Source organism: Aythya marila (assembly GCF_965140915.1).
Source record: "Aythya marila genome assembly, chromosome: 5".
NCBI classification, from domain to species: domain Eukaryota; kingdom Metazoa; phylum Chordata; class Aves; order Anseriformes; family Anatidae; genus Aythya; species Aythya marila.
Genome location: NC_139046.1, coordinates 37986069 through 38004725, shown reverse-complemented (window position 1 = coordinate 38004725; position 18657 = coordinate 37986069). Strand labels below are relative to the sequence as shown.

General features: G+C 44.0%; 1 protein-coding gene and 1 long non-coding RNA gene across 9 annotated transcripts in view; one reads left to right on the top strand and one right to left on the bottom strand.

Moving 5' to 3' along the window:
* Window positions 1–257: 257 nt before the first annotated feature.
* On the bottom strand, window positions 258–5680 carry LOC309878802. Its single transcript, XR_014317621.1, has 3 exons — window positions 5185–5680; window positions 2611–2729; window positions 258–900 (listed from the first exon to the last, which is right to left on the bottom strand). It is a non-coding gene; the product is annotated as an uncharacterized lncRNA (long non-coding RNA).
* Window positions 5681–5888: 208 nt separating this feature from the next.
* The window catches only part of GPHN (gephyrin), a 281858-nt gene continuing 269089 nt past the window's right edge, over window positions 5889–18657 (top strand). For all 8 annotated transcript variants that reach the window (XM_082761973.1, XM_082761966.1, XM_082761976.1 and 5 more), the window contains exon 1: window positions 5889–6031. In XM_082761973.1, coding sequence (XP_082618099.1) covers window positions 5968–6031 — 64 coding nt within the window. In that variant the 5' untranslated portion in view covers window positions 5889–5967. The remainder of the gene's footprint in view (window positions 6032–18657) is intronic.

Below are 18657 nucleotides of genomic sequence, written 5' to 3'. Positions count from 1 at the left end.
AGCCACTCTCAGAGGTCCAGTAGTGTAGGATCTGAAATGCTGACATTTTCAAAAGACATTTTCATTTTTCTTTTCAGCATAATTCTTTTCTCTTTGGAAATTGTGTATGACTTAATAAAAGTCAATCAAATAAGATCTAAGTGAAAACCAAAGAGATATTTCATTTGAGGTTTAACTGAATGCACTGTTCTGTACAAAATATGTTTTCAGTGTTTATTTTACCCAGAAACTTTTGCATTTGTCCAATAACATTTTGAAACCTTTTCTGTTTGGCTAGAAAACAACCAAAATGCTTAGCTTCATCTATGTAATTGTCTTAATTAATGTCAATAAGATTTAATGTAAATTTACTTAAATGGTTTTAAGCATAAACTGCAGTACTGACAGGTGGAGTAAGAAATGGGAAGAAAAGAATTCATTTGAGAGGGAGAGAGAGAGAAAGGAGGAGGAAGAAATAGAAAAAAATAATTTAGATCATGAATGTGACTGTCTAACTTAGAAGCAAGGATCTGGGCATAGTTCATTTCCAGTCCCTGTTCCAGTTTTAGGATAAAAGCTGGTTACATTTTGAACTAGAACTCTGCTCTCCCTTTCCCCAAGTGAGTTCCTTAACACTGCAAATAGTCAGTCATGCTATTATTTACTCAAAGCAAGCTGTAAACAAGAGCAACTAGAAAGCCTTAACCCCTTCAGAACAGCTGGCAGCTTGCTGCCTAGCACTCCAAGAGGTATAGATTTAAATTCAGATTTCAGGCCAATATTCGACTGGAGATCTGCAGCACTTTCAAACTTGCAAGTCCCAGCTGAATGTCCTGTCCAGGTTTCTTTTTCTGTTGAGGTGTGACCCAAGCGCAGGCCCATATGCTGCTTCTGTGGGAGCCAAGGAGACTGTGACAGGTCCTGGATCAAGAAACCATGATACCACAGCATTTGTCAGCAAGGCCCTTATAATGCAACCCAAGTAGCTCTGTTACCCTCTCTCTATAAACAAGACCAACAGTGCCTTATCTTGCAGACATCAGGATAAATAGATTGATTGTGATATACTTGGATACTGTGGCAATAGCAGCTAGATTAGCATTTTAAACAGGCAGTGCAGTAGGACAGATGGAAGTAAAGCCACAGGACTAAAGAGTGCCATGGAAATGAAAAGATGAAAAGAAAGGTCTGTTACCGAAAATATTTTTTTTCCTATGTGCTTTTTGGCTGGAAATTTGATTAACTGTGGAAGATGTAGGGTGGTGGTTTTTTGTTTGTTTGTTTGTTTGTTTGTTTAACCAGTCTGACTACATTAGGAGGTAAAGAAACGTCTGAGATGAAACTTAGGTAAGAAAGTGTTCAGGAGCAAGACTAAAGCTACTACAAAACGTATCCAGCAAATTTTAGCCTTGTCTAAAACTGAAAATACATAAAGCCCCAATAATACTCGGGTAACATGCATTACAATCTTCCTGCATTTAATATGACTAAAAATAATGGTTCATAAAAGTGCTGTGTTATTTGGACCATTTGGTAATCTTCTATGCGCCCAGGTGGCAAACCCCATATACTGAGCTAGAATGCAAAGATGTATAAGCAGAAACAGTAAATAAGGTAGGGATTTTATTTTTGAGGAGCAGAAAACCAAGCAAACTTACAGAAAATGAATAGAGCCAAAACTGTCTCACCCGGTCACTAAGCATGAAGCATACTATGCACTATTAGTTTTAATAACATAGTCCGTAGATAACAACTAAAGTATTTCTTCAGAAGGCATTGCTACTTGCTTTTTGCCTGAATTTAAGTTGTTGATATAGCTGCATATGCCTGAAGGCTAAGGAACTCGTTCAAAACCACTAGCATGTAATCCAGAGCTCAAACACAGTATTTTTCAATGAATGTTGGAGAATTTGCCTTCAGTCTCCCTTCAGGAGGTTGTAGCTGCCCTTCTCCACATAATATCCTCCCTTCCTTAAAGGATCTGTTGTAGTATTTTTAACGCTTGTATAAAATCAAAGCAATCAACGGGATAGAGTTCCATGCAAAAGCAAGCTGTCATTTGTTCAATTTTGGCCACAACATGTAATGATCATTTGTGGCTAGTTCGTTCTGAAATATTATAATTTAACTGTGGATTCAAAATACTTACCTTCCTCTTTCTGCCTTATTTAGTTTGGAGTGTCTTGCTCATTAATCAAAACCAAGGTTTCATAATTTTTTATTTCATCTTTTATGCAGAAACAAAGGGAAACACAGATAAAGGAAAATAATGTATGGAAAGAACTGATTCAGCTCATCAGAATTCTGAATTTACTTTGCATGAGATCCAAAAAAATTTTCCATCTTTTCATACCCAAGTTCTTAATGAGGCAGTTTTGTCAAAGTGAAATTTCAAAAATAGAATGTTCCAGTACGGTATCTTTTAAATCTGTCTACTCTTTGTGTATGCTAAACTCATCAACTGCTTCTCTAAAATAGATACTGTTTTGCAGCAAATGAAGCACAGACAATTGAATGTGTCAACACCACTCATGTGAAGTCACACTAAGATTCATTTATTTTTGTTAGGCACCCATACTAGTAGTGAATCAACTGAACTGCGTTTGTAGTCACGCCACATGTATCACATACCTCTCCGAAAGACCTTGGTTCTGCTCTTAGACAGGTTGTTTGTTGGAAAGTTGCAGCCAGTAAGGACTGCAGTGGCCCAGAAGAATTGGTACGGGGGCGTGTTGGGCTTCTCATTATCCCTGCAAAAGTCATAAAAAGATTACCTTTGGCTGGCACCATTTTCAAGTTCTTGGTAGTGGAAGTCCTTGCTTAACGTGCTGTCCTTCACGAAAGTCCTACTTTGTGAGGTTAGAAGAACTGCAGCTAAATACCAAGTGTATCTTCTTTAGGGTGATACAGAGAATTAACACTCATGGTAGGACCAGCTCAAAGAATGATGGACAACCACAAAAAGTAAGCCTTTCTACAAGATTTTCAGGACTTCCACTGCTCTTGATTGATAGGTTCAAACCCTTGGTACCAAGCTGTGAGTATACTTCAGTTTGGGACCTCCCTGCTTGGCACTTCTTGAATTTTGTCTGGGAAAATCTGGACAGAAGTATGCCTAATGCAGCACGATCACATAGTGCCAACATGCCATGGACAGAGACCTACAGAATGTTCATCTCCAAAGGCTCAGAGAGAAAGAAACATTTTTTCTTCAACTGAGCTGTGAAAAAACAACATCTGAAATCGCAGATGATACAGGCTGGATAGATCTACTTTTTGCATTAAATAACTAGATACGGTTTTATTATACCCTTGGTCCTGGGCAGGATGGTGGGGAGGGAAGAACTTTGGCTTTTATAGCCTGACCAGAGTATGAGAGAGAAAAAAAAGGGCTGAATGGCAACTGGATCGGAGAGGACTTACATGGTTATCACTACCACGGAGCCGTCAAAATGATACCATATAAGCTCAGTAAACTTCAGTCTTCCAGATGCTGTTGTTTCTGAGAATATACATGAGGTTGCATCCATAACATATGGTGCCATTTCAGAAGTTGCACCACAACAGGTAGCTGAGTAGGAGGAGGCAGTGAGAGAAGGAGGCTAGAGGCAAGGATGTCTGCATGGGCCACGTTTCCTTAGGAGTTTTCCACATGCCTGTCATTGCTGCAAATGCACATATGGCAAATAGGCATGAGCTATGTTGTGATGTAGTTTGTCACCAAGTGGAAGAGTTAGCAGCTTCTCTCATTTTGTAATCTCACAGGCAGACATGGGGAGTCTCTTCTAAATAGCCAAATCTGACCTTGCAAGCCTGCATGAAGCACAAGGAGTACTGCACTTTTACCCTACGCGAACCACGCGCTTTCCCTCCCACCAGTGGTTGGGACAGTTGCTGAAGCTGGGCTCCTGCTCCTGCCGGGGGCATAAACCTGTAAAGTTCTCAGGAGGCCTCTGGCAAGGAGGGTGTTGCAAGGATGACTCACGGACATGGCAGCACGGTCTGTGAAGGCGTACAGATAGTTTGCTAGTCTTACATAGCTTAAATGCGATGCATATTCTGTCTTTTCCCCCAGATACTTGCCTAAGGGAAGGCATTGTTTGGAGAGAGCATCTCTTGTACCTTCTTTTAGAGTGATGAACATTGTGCTGTATCAGTGGATATAGAGAAAACATGTTTATACTATCCTTTAAAAAAATTATAGATCAATACAGGCTATTAAAGCACATCAGAAAGTAATCATGTATAATAGACTAACTTCAAGGATTGAAAAAGCTTCATATTTTACTGTCTCAAAACTTAGTTTCCCAACTCTTTGTAGACTGGCATCAATAAGCTCGAGGTAGAAGTCTGTTTCCTATTATTGAACCACTGAGCCAGCTAGTCTCTTGACCTTGCTTGGATTTGCGCCAGTGGCATAGAAATAAAATGTTCTGAATTCCATTAATGATTCATTAAGCCAGCGTTTCATGACTTCAGCTGGATCTGTACCAATGGCATACAGTCGAGTAGCTGTGTCCCACTGCTGATCCAGCTAGCCAACCAAGTCAAAATGGAAAATAATAAGTGTTAAGAAATTAAATTTGAGGAGCCACTGCAAACCAAACCAAAGCATAACCAAACCAAATCCAGTGAAGCCCAAAAACATAAAACCACAACTGTCTGACAATAAAATGAGAGAAATAACTGAATCATAGAACGGGTTGGGTTCCAAACCAGTTCCAACCCCCCTGCCCTGAACAGGGATGACACCCACCAGACCAGGTTGCTCCAAGCCCCATCCAACCTGGCCTTGAACACCTCCAGGGATGGGGCATCCACAGCTTCTCTGGGCAGAAATATTGTACATCTATTCTAATTATTAAGCATCTTGCTCTGATAACTTTCAGTCCACCCTATAGTGTTTGTGATAAAATAAGAAAGCCTGCTGTGTCAGCCAGTAAACATGGAACAAACGTGGCTGAAAGAGAGAGCTTAATGAAAGGGCAGTGCTTTGGTAATGGGCAGAGATTGATCATTAACAACTGGCAGACAAAGTAACGTCAAATATTTCCAGAGAGGTTACCAAGCTGCGCTATAGTTGACCAGGGCAAAACGTGACCACCAGCTGCACATTGGCTTTGATGAGGAAAAGTTGTTTTTTTCTCTGGGCAGTCAACATGAGCCCTGCTATGACCCAGAACATGTCCCAGAACATCTGCCTACCTGTAGGAAAAAGGCTTCTTTCGCATGCAAACTCGTTTCCTTATTCAGATGAAAACTCGACTGCAGAAGGTCAGCCTGTTTACAACCTTCTCGTGAGCGATTGTGGTGTGCCATGATACCGACAGTCCGATTGACAGGGACTCTCGTACCACAGTAACGAAACCACTCGTATTGCTTTCAGCTTCTCCTTGGCTCAGCCTTGTGCCACATCTGTAAACTCGGACCATCCCATTGCCTTCATACAGCCTCCTATAGGTTTCCATACAAAACCATCCCCCGAAGCCCCACGGAAAGTACCCAAGCGCGTGTTGCCCGTGAAGTCTTGACCCTGCCCCTCTCCCTTAGTGTCCGGGAGAGCGACGAATGCACCGGCTGCACGGACTCTGCTGTTATAGTGCAGGGTGTGAGACCCCTGCAGGAAGCTGCGAAACCTCGCGCTTCTTGCTTGTGCTTCGGCTCACTTCAGACACGTTGGAGCAGGACGGGCGGGTTTTGCTTTGGCTGTAGCACGGGCCCGGACCCTCCTCTCCCTTCCCTCCCGTCCCCTCCCCGCCGCGCTCGGCGCTCGATTGTTGCTGCCTGGGCGCCGCTCCCTCCCCTCCCCTCCCCTCCCCTCCCCTCCCTCCGCCCCTGCCCCGCGCGCGCGGGGCCGGCGCTGGCCCCGCCCCTCCCGCCGCGGCCCCGCCCCGCCCCCTCTCTGCGCTCGCGCCGGTGCCGCGCGCGCGCCCCCTCCCCCCGGCGGCCGCCCGCCCGCCCGTCAGTGCGGTGGCTGCGCCGGGCAACATGGCGGCCGAGGGCATGGTCCTGACCAACCACGACCACCAGATCCGCGTCGGCGTCCTCACAGGTAGCGCCGCCGCCACCGGGGGGGGGAGCGGCCGCGGCTCCGCGCCGGGCCCGGGGGGGTTCTCCCGCCGCGCTGCCGGCGCTGCGCAGGGAGCCGAGGCCTCGGGGCGGCGCGGCCGGGCGCTGCGGGCCGGGGGCGGCGCCGCTGCCCGCGGGAGGAGGCGCCCCCTGCGCCGCGCGGGGGAGGGCCGGGGGCGGCCGGGGCGAGGCGCGGGCGCTGTCCCGGAGCGCGGTGCTGAAGCGGCGGCGCTGGGCTCGGCGGGGCCCCGGCCCGGCCGGGAGGGCGGCTCGGAGCCGCCGCCTGCCGCCCCCGGCGCGCCCTGCGGCCGCTGAAGCGGCGGCGGCGCCGCCGGGCTGCGGGGGGGGCTCCGCGGGGCGGCCGGCAGCGGGCTGAGGGCTGAGGGCTGCGGGGCTCCCCCGCGCCGCTCCCACAATGCACCGGGCACGGCCCCGCTGCCCGCTCCCGCTCCCGGCCCCGCGCGGGGTCCCGCAGCGCCGCCCGGCCGCGCCTCCCGCCCGCTGCCGCTCCCCGCACGGCTGCGGCTGCCCCGCGGGAACGGCCCCGGGCCCGGCCACACCGCCTGGGGCCTCGTGTGAGGGAAAAACGGGGGACAGGCGGGCAGGCGGCTCTAGCCCCCTTCGCCCTAACGCCACGGCTTTGAGCTGAACCTGACAAATGCTGCCAGGAATTATTCTCCTGGTGTGGTGGGGACGCTGGTTTCGAACGGTTTCACAAGGCTCTCTTTGTCTAATCCATATATATTTATAAGCATGGAACCAAATCTTACATAAACGTGTCACTTGGATATCATGTCCTTGGCCAAACTAAATTGCTTTCCCTTCTGACACTTCCTGTAACCCCTGGAAGACAATGTTTGTGCCCTGAGGGCTTGGACTGCCTCCTTCCTGCTGCTCCCAGCTGTGGAAGGACAGCAAACTTCACAGTTCACTCTTTATTTTTTTTTGTTCCATAAAAATGAACTAATAGCTGCTTCCTGGCTGGTGGATGAAAGAGTAAGTGTAGGAATGGACAGATTTAGTATGATCACTGAGTTTTTCATTTCATCATTTAGAAGAGTGCAGGGGTCAGAAGTTAGGTAATTGACATACCGTAGCTTGTTTAGCTTTTCCAGTTATGATCATAGCCATGTGATGGGTTTGCTACCAGTATGCGTACACCTGGGTTTGTCATCGCAGGCATAGAGGTCTGCGTTCCTGTCAGACCTGCTGTACTCATAGTACAGAAAGCAGCATTGCTGCACCGCATCGTAGTGCTCAGAGGGAATTTCAGTGTACTTAGGAGTAGCCCCCTTTGAATGACTTTGGAATGTATGCTTACACTTGGGGGTCTTGTTAGTCTTGCCTCTTGTTGAGATTGAGGCACATGGCTCTAGGGTGTATTGATAAAAGAAAAGGAACGTTTGTCTTGTAACTTAGAGTTGATTGCATTAAAAAATAAATCTGTAAGTTATTGTTGTAGGTGTTGCTTAGTAGACCCTTGTGTTTGTTTGTGCATTGCCAATTTCCTACTTGGAAAGAAATTACTGTTTCCTTGCTTGTGACAAATTAAGGTAGAGAAATAGAAAAAGTAGAAATAATTTGTTTATTTTTGCATAGCCAAAGCAATGTGTTTTGGTCAAACAAAATTGTGCAGAATGCAGCACCTTGCTCTTTTTGTTTGTTAATTTTACATGTCAACAGCTCTTATATCTGGGCTGTCTTTTAGTCAAGAGTCAGTGAGGAAGAGAATGGAGTTCATAATTAAGATAGGGTTCATAACTAAGATATTGGCTCAATGTGAAAGAGATGTCTCCCTGCAATCTGGAGAGGTACCTTAGTGTATACAATACCTGCTGACTTGCAGATGTCATTTGTGTTTATTTCCAAGTCCCTATACAGAAAGTTGTAGAGTTGAGCCTGTTTGCTGAGATAGGAGGGAATACTAACAACGACAGATTACAAAGCTGTGAAACTTGTTGTAAACTGGAGCATTGCGTGCTATGTGAGCAGGAAATCTCACCAATTTGTCAGTAGGAGATTGAGTTCTAATCATTTCAAGATGCTTTGCAACACGTGAAAAGAATGAAGCCATGAAAATGTCATATTCAGCGGTCAGTGGTAGTGTGTAAGGACTGGTTCAGGTGGGAGATGCTGCTCACTGAAGTTCCAAACCTTGGTTTTCTCTCTGCTACCATTGATGTGCAGTGCAGGTGCATGAACTAACAATGAACTTCAGCGTGGTGTTGTCATAAGGTTGCCCTCATGGTAAAACACATTTTAAAAGGACTCGAATGTTACCTGTCAGATTGGTAAACTTTTCTGATGGAGAGTGAGCTAGAGAGATGTGCTGATGATGGCCTAAGCTTGGGCATTTAGCACTTCAGACATCTTCCTATAAAAAAAGAAACATGGGGAAACAAGAAAAGTGGTGTAAGTAAACAGGTGAAAAAGAGGAAGAATACATTGGTTAAAAAAAAAAAAAAGTGATGGTGAAGGTTGCACGATATGCACACTCTCTCTGCAGTCTTGTACACCAGTGCATCCTTAATAAGCTACAACTCCTCTTCTGGCAAAACTCTGGGTGCATGTTGTGAGCCTGTCATGTTTGCAAAACCTCTCATAAGGAGTTTGTTAATGAGTTACCATTGGAGTCAGGATATTTAACCTGGATCAGTAAATACAGCGTTTTTCTAGCCAACTTCAGCATTACAAATAAAGAATGTGTGCAGTGCCTGGGCCTGAATCGATGTTAGGTCACCCTCCCGAGATGGTGACGTTGGTAAAAGTTACATCGCCCGTGACCTTGGTTGTCTGGGGCCTGAGCAGACCCTTGGCCACCCAGAGGGATCTAAATGGTGTTGTCTTAGCCAGGTGGAGAAGAGACTCTGTCTCTCTGGTTGCTCTTTTATTTTGTCCTTTTTCCTTTCCAACCCCATTTTCTTCTTTACCTCTCTTCCTGTTTTCTGTCCAGTAAGCATCTAGTGCTTATTGTTCCATGGCAATGGCAGTGACCAGCAGATGGTTACAAGCAAATGCTCTTCTCAGAATATTACTGATTTAAAAAATGGTCAGATAAGGGGTTGGCTAATAAAACTTCCCTTAGTGTTTGTCTCATCTGCAAGAAGGAATCATCACCAGACGCAAACAGCATTTTCTGTTGCTGCTCTTCTTTTTGTGTTGTTTCTTACTCCTTTTACTAAAAAGAAAGTATCTCAGAGCCATTTACTTTTTCAGGATAGCTTTACCATCTGTACTATTGCTGAAAAGGTGGTGATATACAGCTTTTTGCCTTTATGAGACTTTTTTTTCCCTGTAATAATTAAAGTGAGTAAGGGGTTTTGGTGAAATGCAACATGACTTCTTCTTCAGATACTTATTCTTCCTTTTTTCACTAAGTAAAGATTAAAATGTTTTGAATGGCAGTTGTTACCATGGGCTGATGCAGCAAAGCAGGCAAAGGTTTCCAGATGCCTAAACTCTGACTTTGGTTGGCCTCTGAATGCTGCAATGTAAAAGATGACGTTAGCATCGTGAAGTGTCCGAGCACGTTTAGCTGGTTGAAGTAGCACAGCACGTGCACGCTGGGTCTGAACTGTTCCTTGGAAGCAGGCACGCTTCTTGGGTAGTGGGAGCTTGGTCTGCTCGACAACACCTTCCAAACAAAGAGGTGGAGTGGATCTGAAGGTCAGTGATGGAAAAAATGATTGTAAAACTCGCATTGAGAACAGTGGGCACCAGTATAGTTTAGGTACCAGTATCTGTTAGACACTGTTTTAGAAACATACACAGTTGGTCTTCCACCTAAAAGATAATTTGCCCATCTTCTGCCTTAAGAAGTAGCTTCTCATGACTTTCCTGGAGGGCTCTTCCTCTTGCAAGCCCCAAGGTCTTTTCTCAGTGGTGGTGGTGGTCATGTTTTTGACGTGCATTACAACTTAGGGTGAGCTTTCCCACAGAGGTCGAGGTGGGAGCGTAAGGGCTGATGTTAAGTTTGCTGGGAGATGCTGTCAGATCGCCTTAACTGCCTAAATTGAAGTTGGTTGGGGTTTGCCTGTGATCTGCCTTCCCCTCAGTAAGTGCATCTCAGCGGACATTCATCTTCCACGCGTAGATTCAAGTCAGTGCTTTTCCTGGCAGCCTCACTTTTCTCCCCAAGGCTCAGCTGACCAAATGACTTCTGGAAGTTCAGAGGAGCAGCCAAACCTTCCAGCCCGAGCAGCCCCGATACTCCTCTTGCTGAGTGCGAGGCTCTCGTGCTGTTGACTTTATCCATAGTACCTGGGAGACCCCTCTGCCATTTGTAGCTCCAAGTCTTCACACAGGCATTTCTCCTGGGTTTTGATATGGCTGCCACGAAAACCTTTTATGTTGCTTGAGAGTGGTCCATACAAATGTCCTGTTTCTTTTTTATAATTTCACAATGCTGAAGAGAGGAAGTAAGTCCTGAATCTAGCTTTTTTTCTGATTTTTAATGTGCTCCATAGAAAAATGTCGGTGACTGGACTCTTGCTGATAAAGCAGACTTTTACCTACCGTTTAATTTGCCTGCTGCAATAGTTCTCTTTTGAACTGAAGGAAGAGAAGACACTGAAGTTACAAATATGGCAGATAAATTATTTCCCTGTTATACATGGATGTTTATTTAATACCTACTAATGTAAGCAACAGCCATTAATTTGGAGGTCTGTGTGTGCTTACAGAGCAGGGGTGAGAAGTCGGGTCTAATCGGTGTTCCTTGGTTTGGCGTTCCCCCATCCTGATGCACAGTGGAAAGCCTCCCATCTTACCCCCACTCTGTGCCTGTAGTTCATATTTGGCAGTCCAGAGCTTACCCATAACATTCACTTGCCTTGCAGTGTATTTGTCCCCTTTTTTGTAAAGTTGGAAAATTTCCTGTGTGTGTTTACCCTAAAAATTAGTGATTGCTCTCCAGTGTGGGCTCCCTGAGAGCTAACTTCGGTCTGGCATAACCTGGAGTTGGCTGGCTGGCCCCGTTAACTGATGGTCACCCGGTGTGTGATCGGCCGGCTGTGCTTTGGAGTGTCTGGCATACAAAAGCCTGCTAGGCAGACCCAAATCTCTCCCCTTAGTTTTGATTTAGCTGTGTCTTCTTGTTAGTTTGTTGGCTTTTTTCAAGGAAGAGCGGTGCATATTTGTTGAAAGGTACTTGTATACCATATCAGAATGTCACCAATAACTTTCCTAATGTTGCCTCAGATGACCTTTTAGAAAGAAAATGGTGCTGGAATCTGAAAACGTCTATCTTGGAATTTTATTATACTTCAAAAGCAAAAAAGTTTGTTGCGAAGTGCCCTTCTGGAGTGAAAGTTAAGATTTTCACATTGCTTACATTCAAACGGAGAAAGTTTATTTTGACAACAGGAGAAAGATTTATTTCTTTTTCCTTATTCAGACAGTTGAAACAGCTTTTACCAACAGGGTTTTACTTTTTTTTTTTCTTTTTTTTTCTTTTTTCTTTTTTTCCTTTCAGCTAGTATGGTTTTTGCTGTCTGCAATTCGTGAGCCTGATTCTGTGCAACTGGAGTACATGGTAAATAAAAACGAGAGCAAATTTTAATTTTAGCTCAGAATATTTACAGGGTCTTGAAGTGTAGGTTAAATAAAACAAATAGTTTGTGTACGTTCCTACATATAGTATGTAAACCCTTATGGGTTGGATTGAAATAGTGTTATAGCGGTGCAGCCCTGCTTATGGCAGGACTCTTGTTGCAAGGCTAGCAGAATGCCTGAAAAAGCTGCTCTTGGGGAATAGGAGGGTAACAAGCATATGGGAAGTGAGAAGGAAGGACTTTGTATGTGGGGTGGATTTATCTAAAAAAAAAAAAAAAGTATTATAGCCTGTTAGTTTTTTAGCTTTTTTTAAAATCCTGCAACAATTGAGAATACTAAGTTGAAGTTTGCAGGGAGCAGTAATTGCATAAAAAGCGCTTGGGAAAAATTGGCTTAATTAGGCAGTTTTCTTAGAAAAATCTAATTCTGCAAGTAAGAGATGTGTATGCGATGTGTTTTGTTTACTTGTTTTGCTACTTGTTTGTTACTAATTTAGTGAAGCTTATTTTATGCCTAACTTAGTCGTCAAGTGGAAAAAATTAGCATAAGCCCTCCAGAATAATGTTCCTCTACGTGCATTTTGCATAATCTTGCAAATCAGGGCTCTATCCTACCATTACAGGGCGGGTGAATGACATTAATGGCATTGCAGCTCCTTTGGTAAGGACTGCGCTGCGTTGTGCTCCTAGCACTGTGAGAGTAACAGCCAAGCTTCCCCTGGCTGACTCCCATGAATGGCGGGGTGCTGCAGCGCCTGGCTGGGAGCACCAAAGTGTTCGTGGTGTGTGTGTGGGGTGCCACGATCTGAAGGAACGGACCCAGCGTTAATTTAGTTCCATATGCACGGGTGTTACCTAGACCAGTAATCATTACATTTTGTGTTTAATAGGACACTTCATTATGTACTTACCATACAAATGGTAGTAGTAGACCAATACAACAGGGTAGTAAGTACTGCATGCATATTTAAGACTGACTGCGACTATAGAAATATGTTTCTTAAATGTACCTTTTACTTTCCCAATTAAGTTATCACTTACTATATGGTAGAGTGAAGAAGCAGAGGGTATACAGGCTTTGAATGAGAATATATTTGGGGCTTTTGAGAACTTAGTGTGTAGTTAAGAAATTCTTAGTTTTCTGTGCTGTGCTGTGTATTGTAGGGAACTTAAATTCCATGTGGAATATTTTCTCTTGACAATTTTTTCTTTTATTTATTTTGTTTGATTTCCTCTGCATTATTTTGTGACTTTTGAGATGTAAAATTGGGAAGTAGAAATCTAAGTAGGTGGTGTGGCTTTTCATGGTTGTGTGGGCTTTTTTAATTATGTATTTTTATTTAATTTTAATTTTATTTGATCAGATTTTAAAGCATGTTGTGGAGGATACAAATTCATACTGAGATCTTGAAGTTGTGCAACTTGCCCCTCTCTTCAGACATTGTTGATTCTAAAAAATGCCAACTTACGGACAGGCTTTGATTGTACAGCCTCAGCTGGTAGCATCTTTAGTAAAATCGTTGTGGTATCTTTGATTTTGGCTGTCCAAGCAAGCATAATGGATAAATAACAACAGGCACTTCGCATAAACTGCTGATGGAAGGGCGAGGGCTTCTCTTGGTGACTTCTGTTCCTGCCTGTTTGGTTGCTGAGATCTGTGTCTATGTGGTGCTGGTTTTGAGGACCAAGAAAAGCACCGTGTCCTACCGAAAAAGATGGAAGCATTTACTAGGAAGCAAGCTGTTACTCAGAATCATTTTAGGGGCAGCTGTATGGGTGAAGACCAATATATATTCTTTAGGAGTTAAAATGAATTGCTGTCAAGTATCCTGCAGGCCTGACTCAGAAAGGAAAGGTTCCTGGGACCTGTGCAGATGATGGAGTATGCACAGATTGCCATTAAAAAATAGCCCTCCCTCCCTTTGTCCCTGAGCAAACTGCCGTTCGTGCACCGGGATAGGACATTTAGAAAAGGGCTGACATCAAGGACGGAGATAAAGTGTCACAAGTCTGTAAAGCCTTCGGCCAGCAGAGAAGACCTGGAGACACCTGAGCGTGGCAATAGTTATGGATCTGGAAAACCAATACACCTCTTCTCGGCTATCACTTATCCCTTCCTGAAACAACGTTCATGGGGTTATGCCTGCAGAGCAGCTTGTAAAGAAGAAGATGCTGGGGTCAGGCAGGTACGTATCCTTTTATGTAGGTACTTGCAAGTCTGGTCTTGGGAAAGTCTGGGTGGCATTTTGTGTTTCTGGAAGAAGAAAAATTCCAGGAATTCCTATAAATATTGGGTAGGTTTCCACTGATGTGGTTCTTTCATGTGCTGTAGGGTAGTGCCGTGGCAGTGTAGGTAGCTGAGATGCCAAAGGCTTACTGTATGCTCCCTGTCACAATCTTTGTGTCAGAGAATAACCAGGAGAAAGTGGCAGGATGCCTACAAGTAAGTACATATCTGGCGACAAAATTGCCTGTTGCTTCCAGAAAGAGCAGAAAAAAAGAAAAGAACATTAAAAGGAAAAGGTATTTCTCACTTCCTCTTTTTTTAGCTTCGTTTTCCTTTTCAGTTGTCTAAATACTCGAGGGGAGACATTAAATAAGCCTGCAGCAAGTCAAGAATCCTCAAAATCGTCTTCCTTGGAAAAATGAGCTTTAAATTAACCATACTGAGGAGCAATGTTTTGAAACATCTTTAAAAGGTAGCGCAGGGACAAAGCGTTTCTGTAGATAATACCCAGAAAACTCCAGAGATGCTGGAAAAATGCGGCAACAGATGCTGGTGCATAACCCCCTCTAGGTAGAACGTCACTATTGTCATTAAGCTCTGATTTCATATGTTAAGAAAATGCAGAGAACACATTAGAACAAGTGGTATACAAAGGCAGGTTGGGAGGGAGTACTTCCCACTGTAATGGCCAGATTTTTTCCTGCCATCATCACGATGTTCTTGAAGAACTGAGTCTCATACAGTCATTCTGGTGACGGTCCTTTGCCTTGACAGCTGGATGTAGTAGATGAGTGAGGTGTAACTCCCTAGTTACTGCTGTTAGGTGAGTCTCGATGAAACTAGTTCTAGTTAACTGCAAAATAGACTTACGGTAGGCTTTTTGGTGATGCTTTGATTGAACAGGCTGAACAATCTGTGGCAGGGGATTTTCTTTTCCTCCCAGCTTCCCATTGTGAGGGATTCCAAACCGTGGAGTAGGTGCAAACGTTTGATCCAGCATTTACTTAGCAGAATGAAGAAGACTGGAAACAGGTAAAAGTCATGGAGAATAAACCGGAAGACTTAAGAGGCTGTTGAGATTTCTGAAAGAACTTACAACTTTTTTTACAGCTTTTTCAAGTAAATGTGGCTACAGAAGAGTGCTGTATGGCAGAGTTACTTAGAGGGACGGCGAGGCACAGAACTTGATGCAGTTGGGACAGTCATGTCAGTAAGATGCATATGATTGGGGTTGGGTGTGTTTAAATAACTACAGAATCCAGTGCTGTTCTGACACCTGTCTTTTATGAGCACTCTGTTCCTAGCAGGGAGGTAAGCTGTAAAAATTTGAAGTCTGATCATGCCAGTTAAATTCCAGTGGGCTAAGAATTAAAACGATTACTAGTGTCTCCAGTGGGTGGGACCTTCTCATCTGAGGGAGAAGCAGGCTTTTTTCTTTTATGCAAAACCAAACTTAGTTCATGCTACAAGCAACAGCTGAAAAAGCAACTGCTGAAGAATCTCCTGTGATTGTTAAGCTTTGAGGATGCTCACCTGCCTGTTCCTGTTCCTTTATTCCAATGGAGATAACTAGTTTAGGCACAATGGTTTTAGTACTTTCTCTTTGGCTTAGCAGTTGATCAAAGGGAATTAGTGAAAATATCAGTTGTCGTTTCACCATTGTTTTGTCAGAAAAGGGTCCAAGTAGACTTTTTTGAGTGCTTTGATGAACAGAACATCTTTCTGGAAAAGGCATCTGAGGCAAATTTCTGTATAGCACTAAACTGGGACACATGGATTGTCCTTAATATTAGAAAAATCTCTTAATTCCGTGATAGCATGTCTTATGTTTGGTTATTGTTACGTGTAAGATGCTGTGAAGGCTCATCAAATTGTAAGGGAGATTTTGGCTGTGAAATAGGAATCATTTTCAGAATTTCTTACCAGAATAGTTTCAGCTTCCTGGTACCCTCCCCAGTAATTCTAGCAAGTCTTCATAGTCAGATTATTCCTAGTCTCCTTTGTTCTGCACTAAATAAACAGCTGCTAAAAGCATTTAACCCATATTTTAGCCTCTAGAAGGTAAATTCAACTGTGCATAAGAAAAATATGCAAACAAAAACCAGGTTAAAATGAATGGCTAAGACCTCATTAGCATCTAGAAAGTATCTGACAACTAGGGCATATTCAAGAGCTTCCTCTATGTTTAAGATACTGTGAAAACACCTGCCTGGAGCCATTTGATGCAGTGGCAAAGTCTATATTATAATTCATTCAAAGCATAAATTTAAACCTAAACCCATAGATGCCAATGTCCCAACTAACAGCCCTTTCAGTGGAATGCAGGCAGGTACAGAAACTTCTTAAATTTGGATAATTAGATCCTCTCTCAATTCTGCAACCATAAATAGAGAGCTTCTTAAAATCTTTGGTTTGGTGCTCTTCGTACGTAAGCCTTTTGGCTGTTAACTCAGCAAGACAATTTGTCTTTTGTGGTTTCAGTCCATTGAAGCAGTGTCTATGCCAGAAAGTAGAGCAGCCTGAGAGAAGCAGGTGTGGAGAGCAGCACCCCTAGTGCTGGGGACTCCGCACCCACAGTGTTCATGGCATTTTGCTGGCTCTAACCCCATGGAGTGGACCCTGACCAGTGGTTGGCGTGTGCTGGGGATGCTGGTGGAGACAGGCAAGTTTAGCTCTGCCCAGAAGGAGGCCGATGTCGGTGCTTGGATTCTTCACTGCAGCGGGAACCAAGGTGTGGTGGCCAGGGACTGTCAGTATTAAGTAAAAGTATTTCAAAATGCCCAAATGAGCCACACCACTGCAATTTGTATAGAAGCAATAGATGAAGAAATGGCAGAAAAATCATGTTTACGCTAATACTTAGTTTGAACAGGCCCCACCTGTACTTACATGATTTATCTGTCAAAAAATGCATGCAGCAGTTTGTCAGGATGTTATCTTCCTGCCTTGCTGCATCTCAAGCTGGGATGTTCAGACTCCTCCCGGTGTAGCTTGCAGGCTTCTCTAACTGTTCACCCGCCTGGAGCCCAGCGGGGCTCTCTCCAGGTTCGCCTCCACTGTCAAATGTTTCAGGCTGTCGTTCCTTACTTGTCCCCTCCCAGTGCTTTTGCCTCTGTTCAGTCACATGCTGTCTTGTGGCTTATCCAGCTGCTGGCTGCTGTGGGCAGCGTGCTGCTGCTTTTCTCTGTGCCTCTTTGCAGTGGTGTGCTGGTTCTGCCCTGCCAGGCGACCCGGCTGACCCGCGCAGAAGGCTGGTTTCTTGCAGCCTGAACACGGCGAGTCCACGCAGCGAGGGATTGCAGCAGTGCCCGCGTGAGGGAGCGGCTGGATTGCCCGGCACATCTAATTATGTGTTGGTTTGTGTAGTTCACCTAGGTTAATTCAGAAGATAGTCCTGACACTCCTGTTTCTTACTAAGCATTTTCTCCTTGTTTGCAAGCGTTGCTTTGCCAGGCCAGGTACCTCTCAGTGGTATTTGCTGGCTTGCCCTGACTGACAAGCAAAGACACTGCCTCCACTGAATAGCAAGCAGGAGAAAACACAGTGAAGGGAGTTTGGCTGTTACAGGACATAATTTTAGCCAGGGTGTAACTGGAGATATTTTCCCACTTTGTATATAAACAACTGTTTCATTTGTGTAGTAGCAAGGTGGAAGTGAAGACTCTGCTAGATGTTTGTGCTTAATGAAGAGCTAAGCACTGGGTAACTGAAATATGGTAGAGCAACTACTTCTGCAGTGCTGAACTTGGGAAAAGGCAAACTCCATTATGCATTTATAGACAAATAGGCAGGCTGGATCTCTGCTTTTATTAATATGCTACATTTTAATACTTAATTACAACGTATGTTTCTTTAAATTATCTTGGCTAACATATGCCTGATAAAGAGAGCTAATTTGAAGACTGCATATTATTTTTAAATGTATATCCATATATTTAAAATAATATATATATGACAAATTACCCATTTCTACCAGTTTTCATTTGTCTTCTGATTAAAAGACTTGTTTGCCACCATTGTATTGGTCATCTTATTTACACTTGGACTAGTTTTTCCAAGCATATCCCTATTAGAGAAATTAACTAATAGGCTGACTTGGAGGATGCCAACGTGATGTGTACTGTGTGGCAGTAGGTATGCTCTTGCCTTACTTTTATTTAGTTGGATGCCTGTCTGTACACCAAGTATTGAAAAACCTGTGTGCAAGATAGTTTTCTAATTTCACTTCTGTCCTGCATTCCTTCTTCTTGCGGACCTGAGCAGAATCATTGCCTTTCTCTTCAGTGGATTGTTACCCGTGTGATGGAGGTAACAGGAACCCCCCATCACAGGCATCAGCTGCTTGGGTAAGTCAGGCTTTGGGGTTCCCAGTACTTCAAAAGGGGGAGGGGGTTGGGTGAGGTGAGGAAGAGAATAGCTCAGTTATATAATTGTGGTCAGGAAACCCTGTGCATTTAAGGCCTTATTTCACTTAAAATCAGAAGCCTGCTGCTGCCTGCATTTGTTCAATATTGTACGTTGCCATGGTCTCCATGGCTACTAGTTATCTAGTGACCATGTTTTTGGCATCCAAATGCAGTGCTTGGAGATAAAGCTCGCTAGCTAAACTCGATTTTACAAGTTGCAATATAAGTAACATCTTCAGCATTGAGATACGTTCATAATGGAGATAAAGAGGAATTAGGATTTAAAATAGCAGAAAATACTGAAATGATGTAGTCACAGGAAAAAAGCAATCCTAACACTGAAAAACACTCCTTCTAGAAGAACAGTTTAAAGATGAATACTAAAACTGGGATTTTATGGGAAGCAGGAGAAAAAGCAAGTATA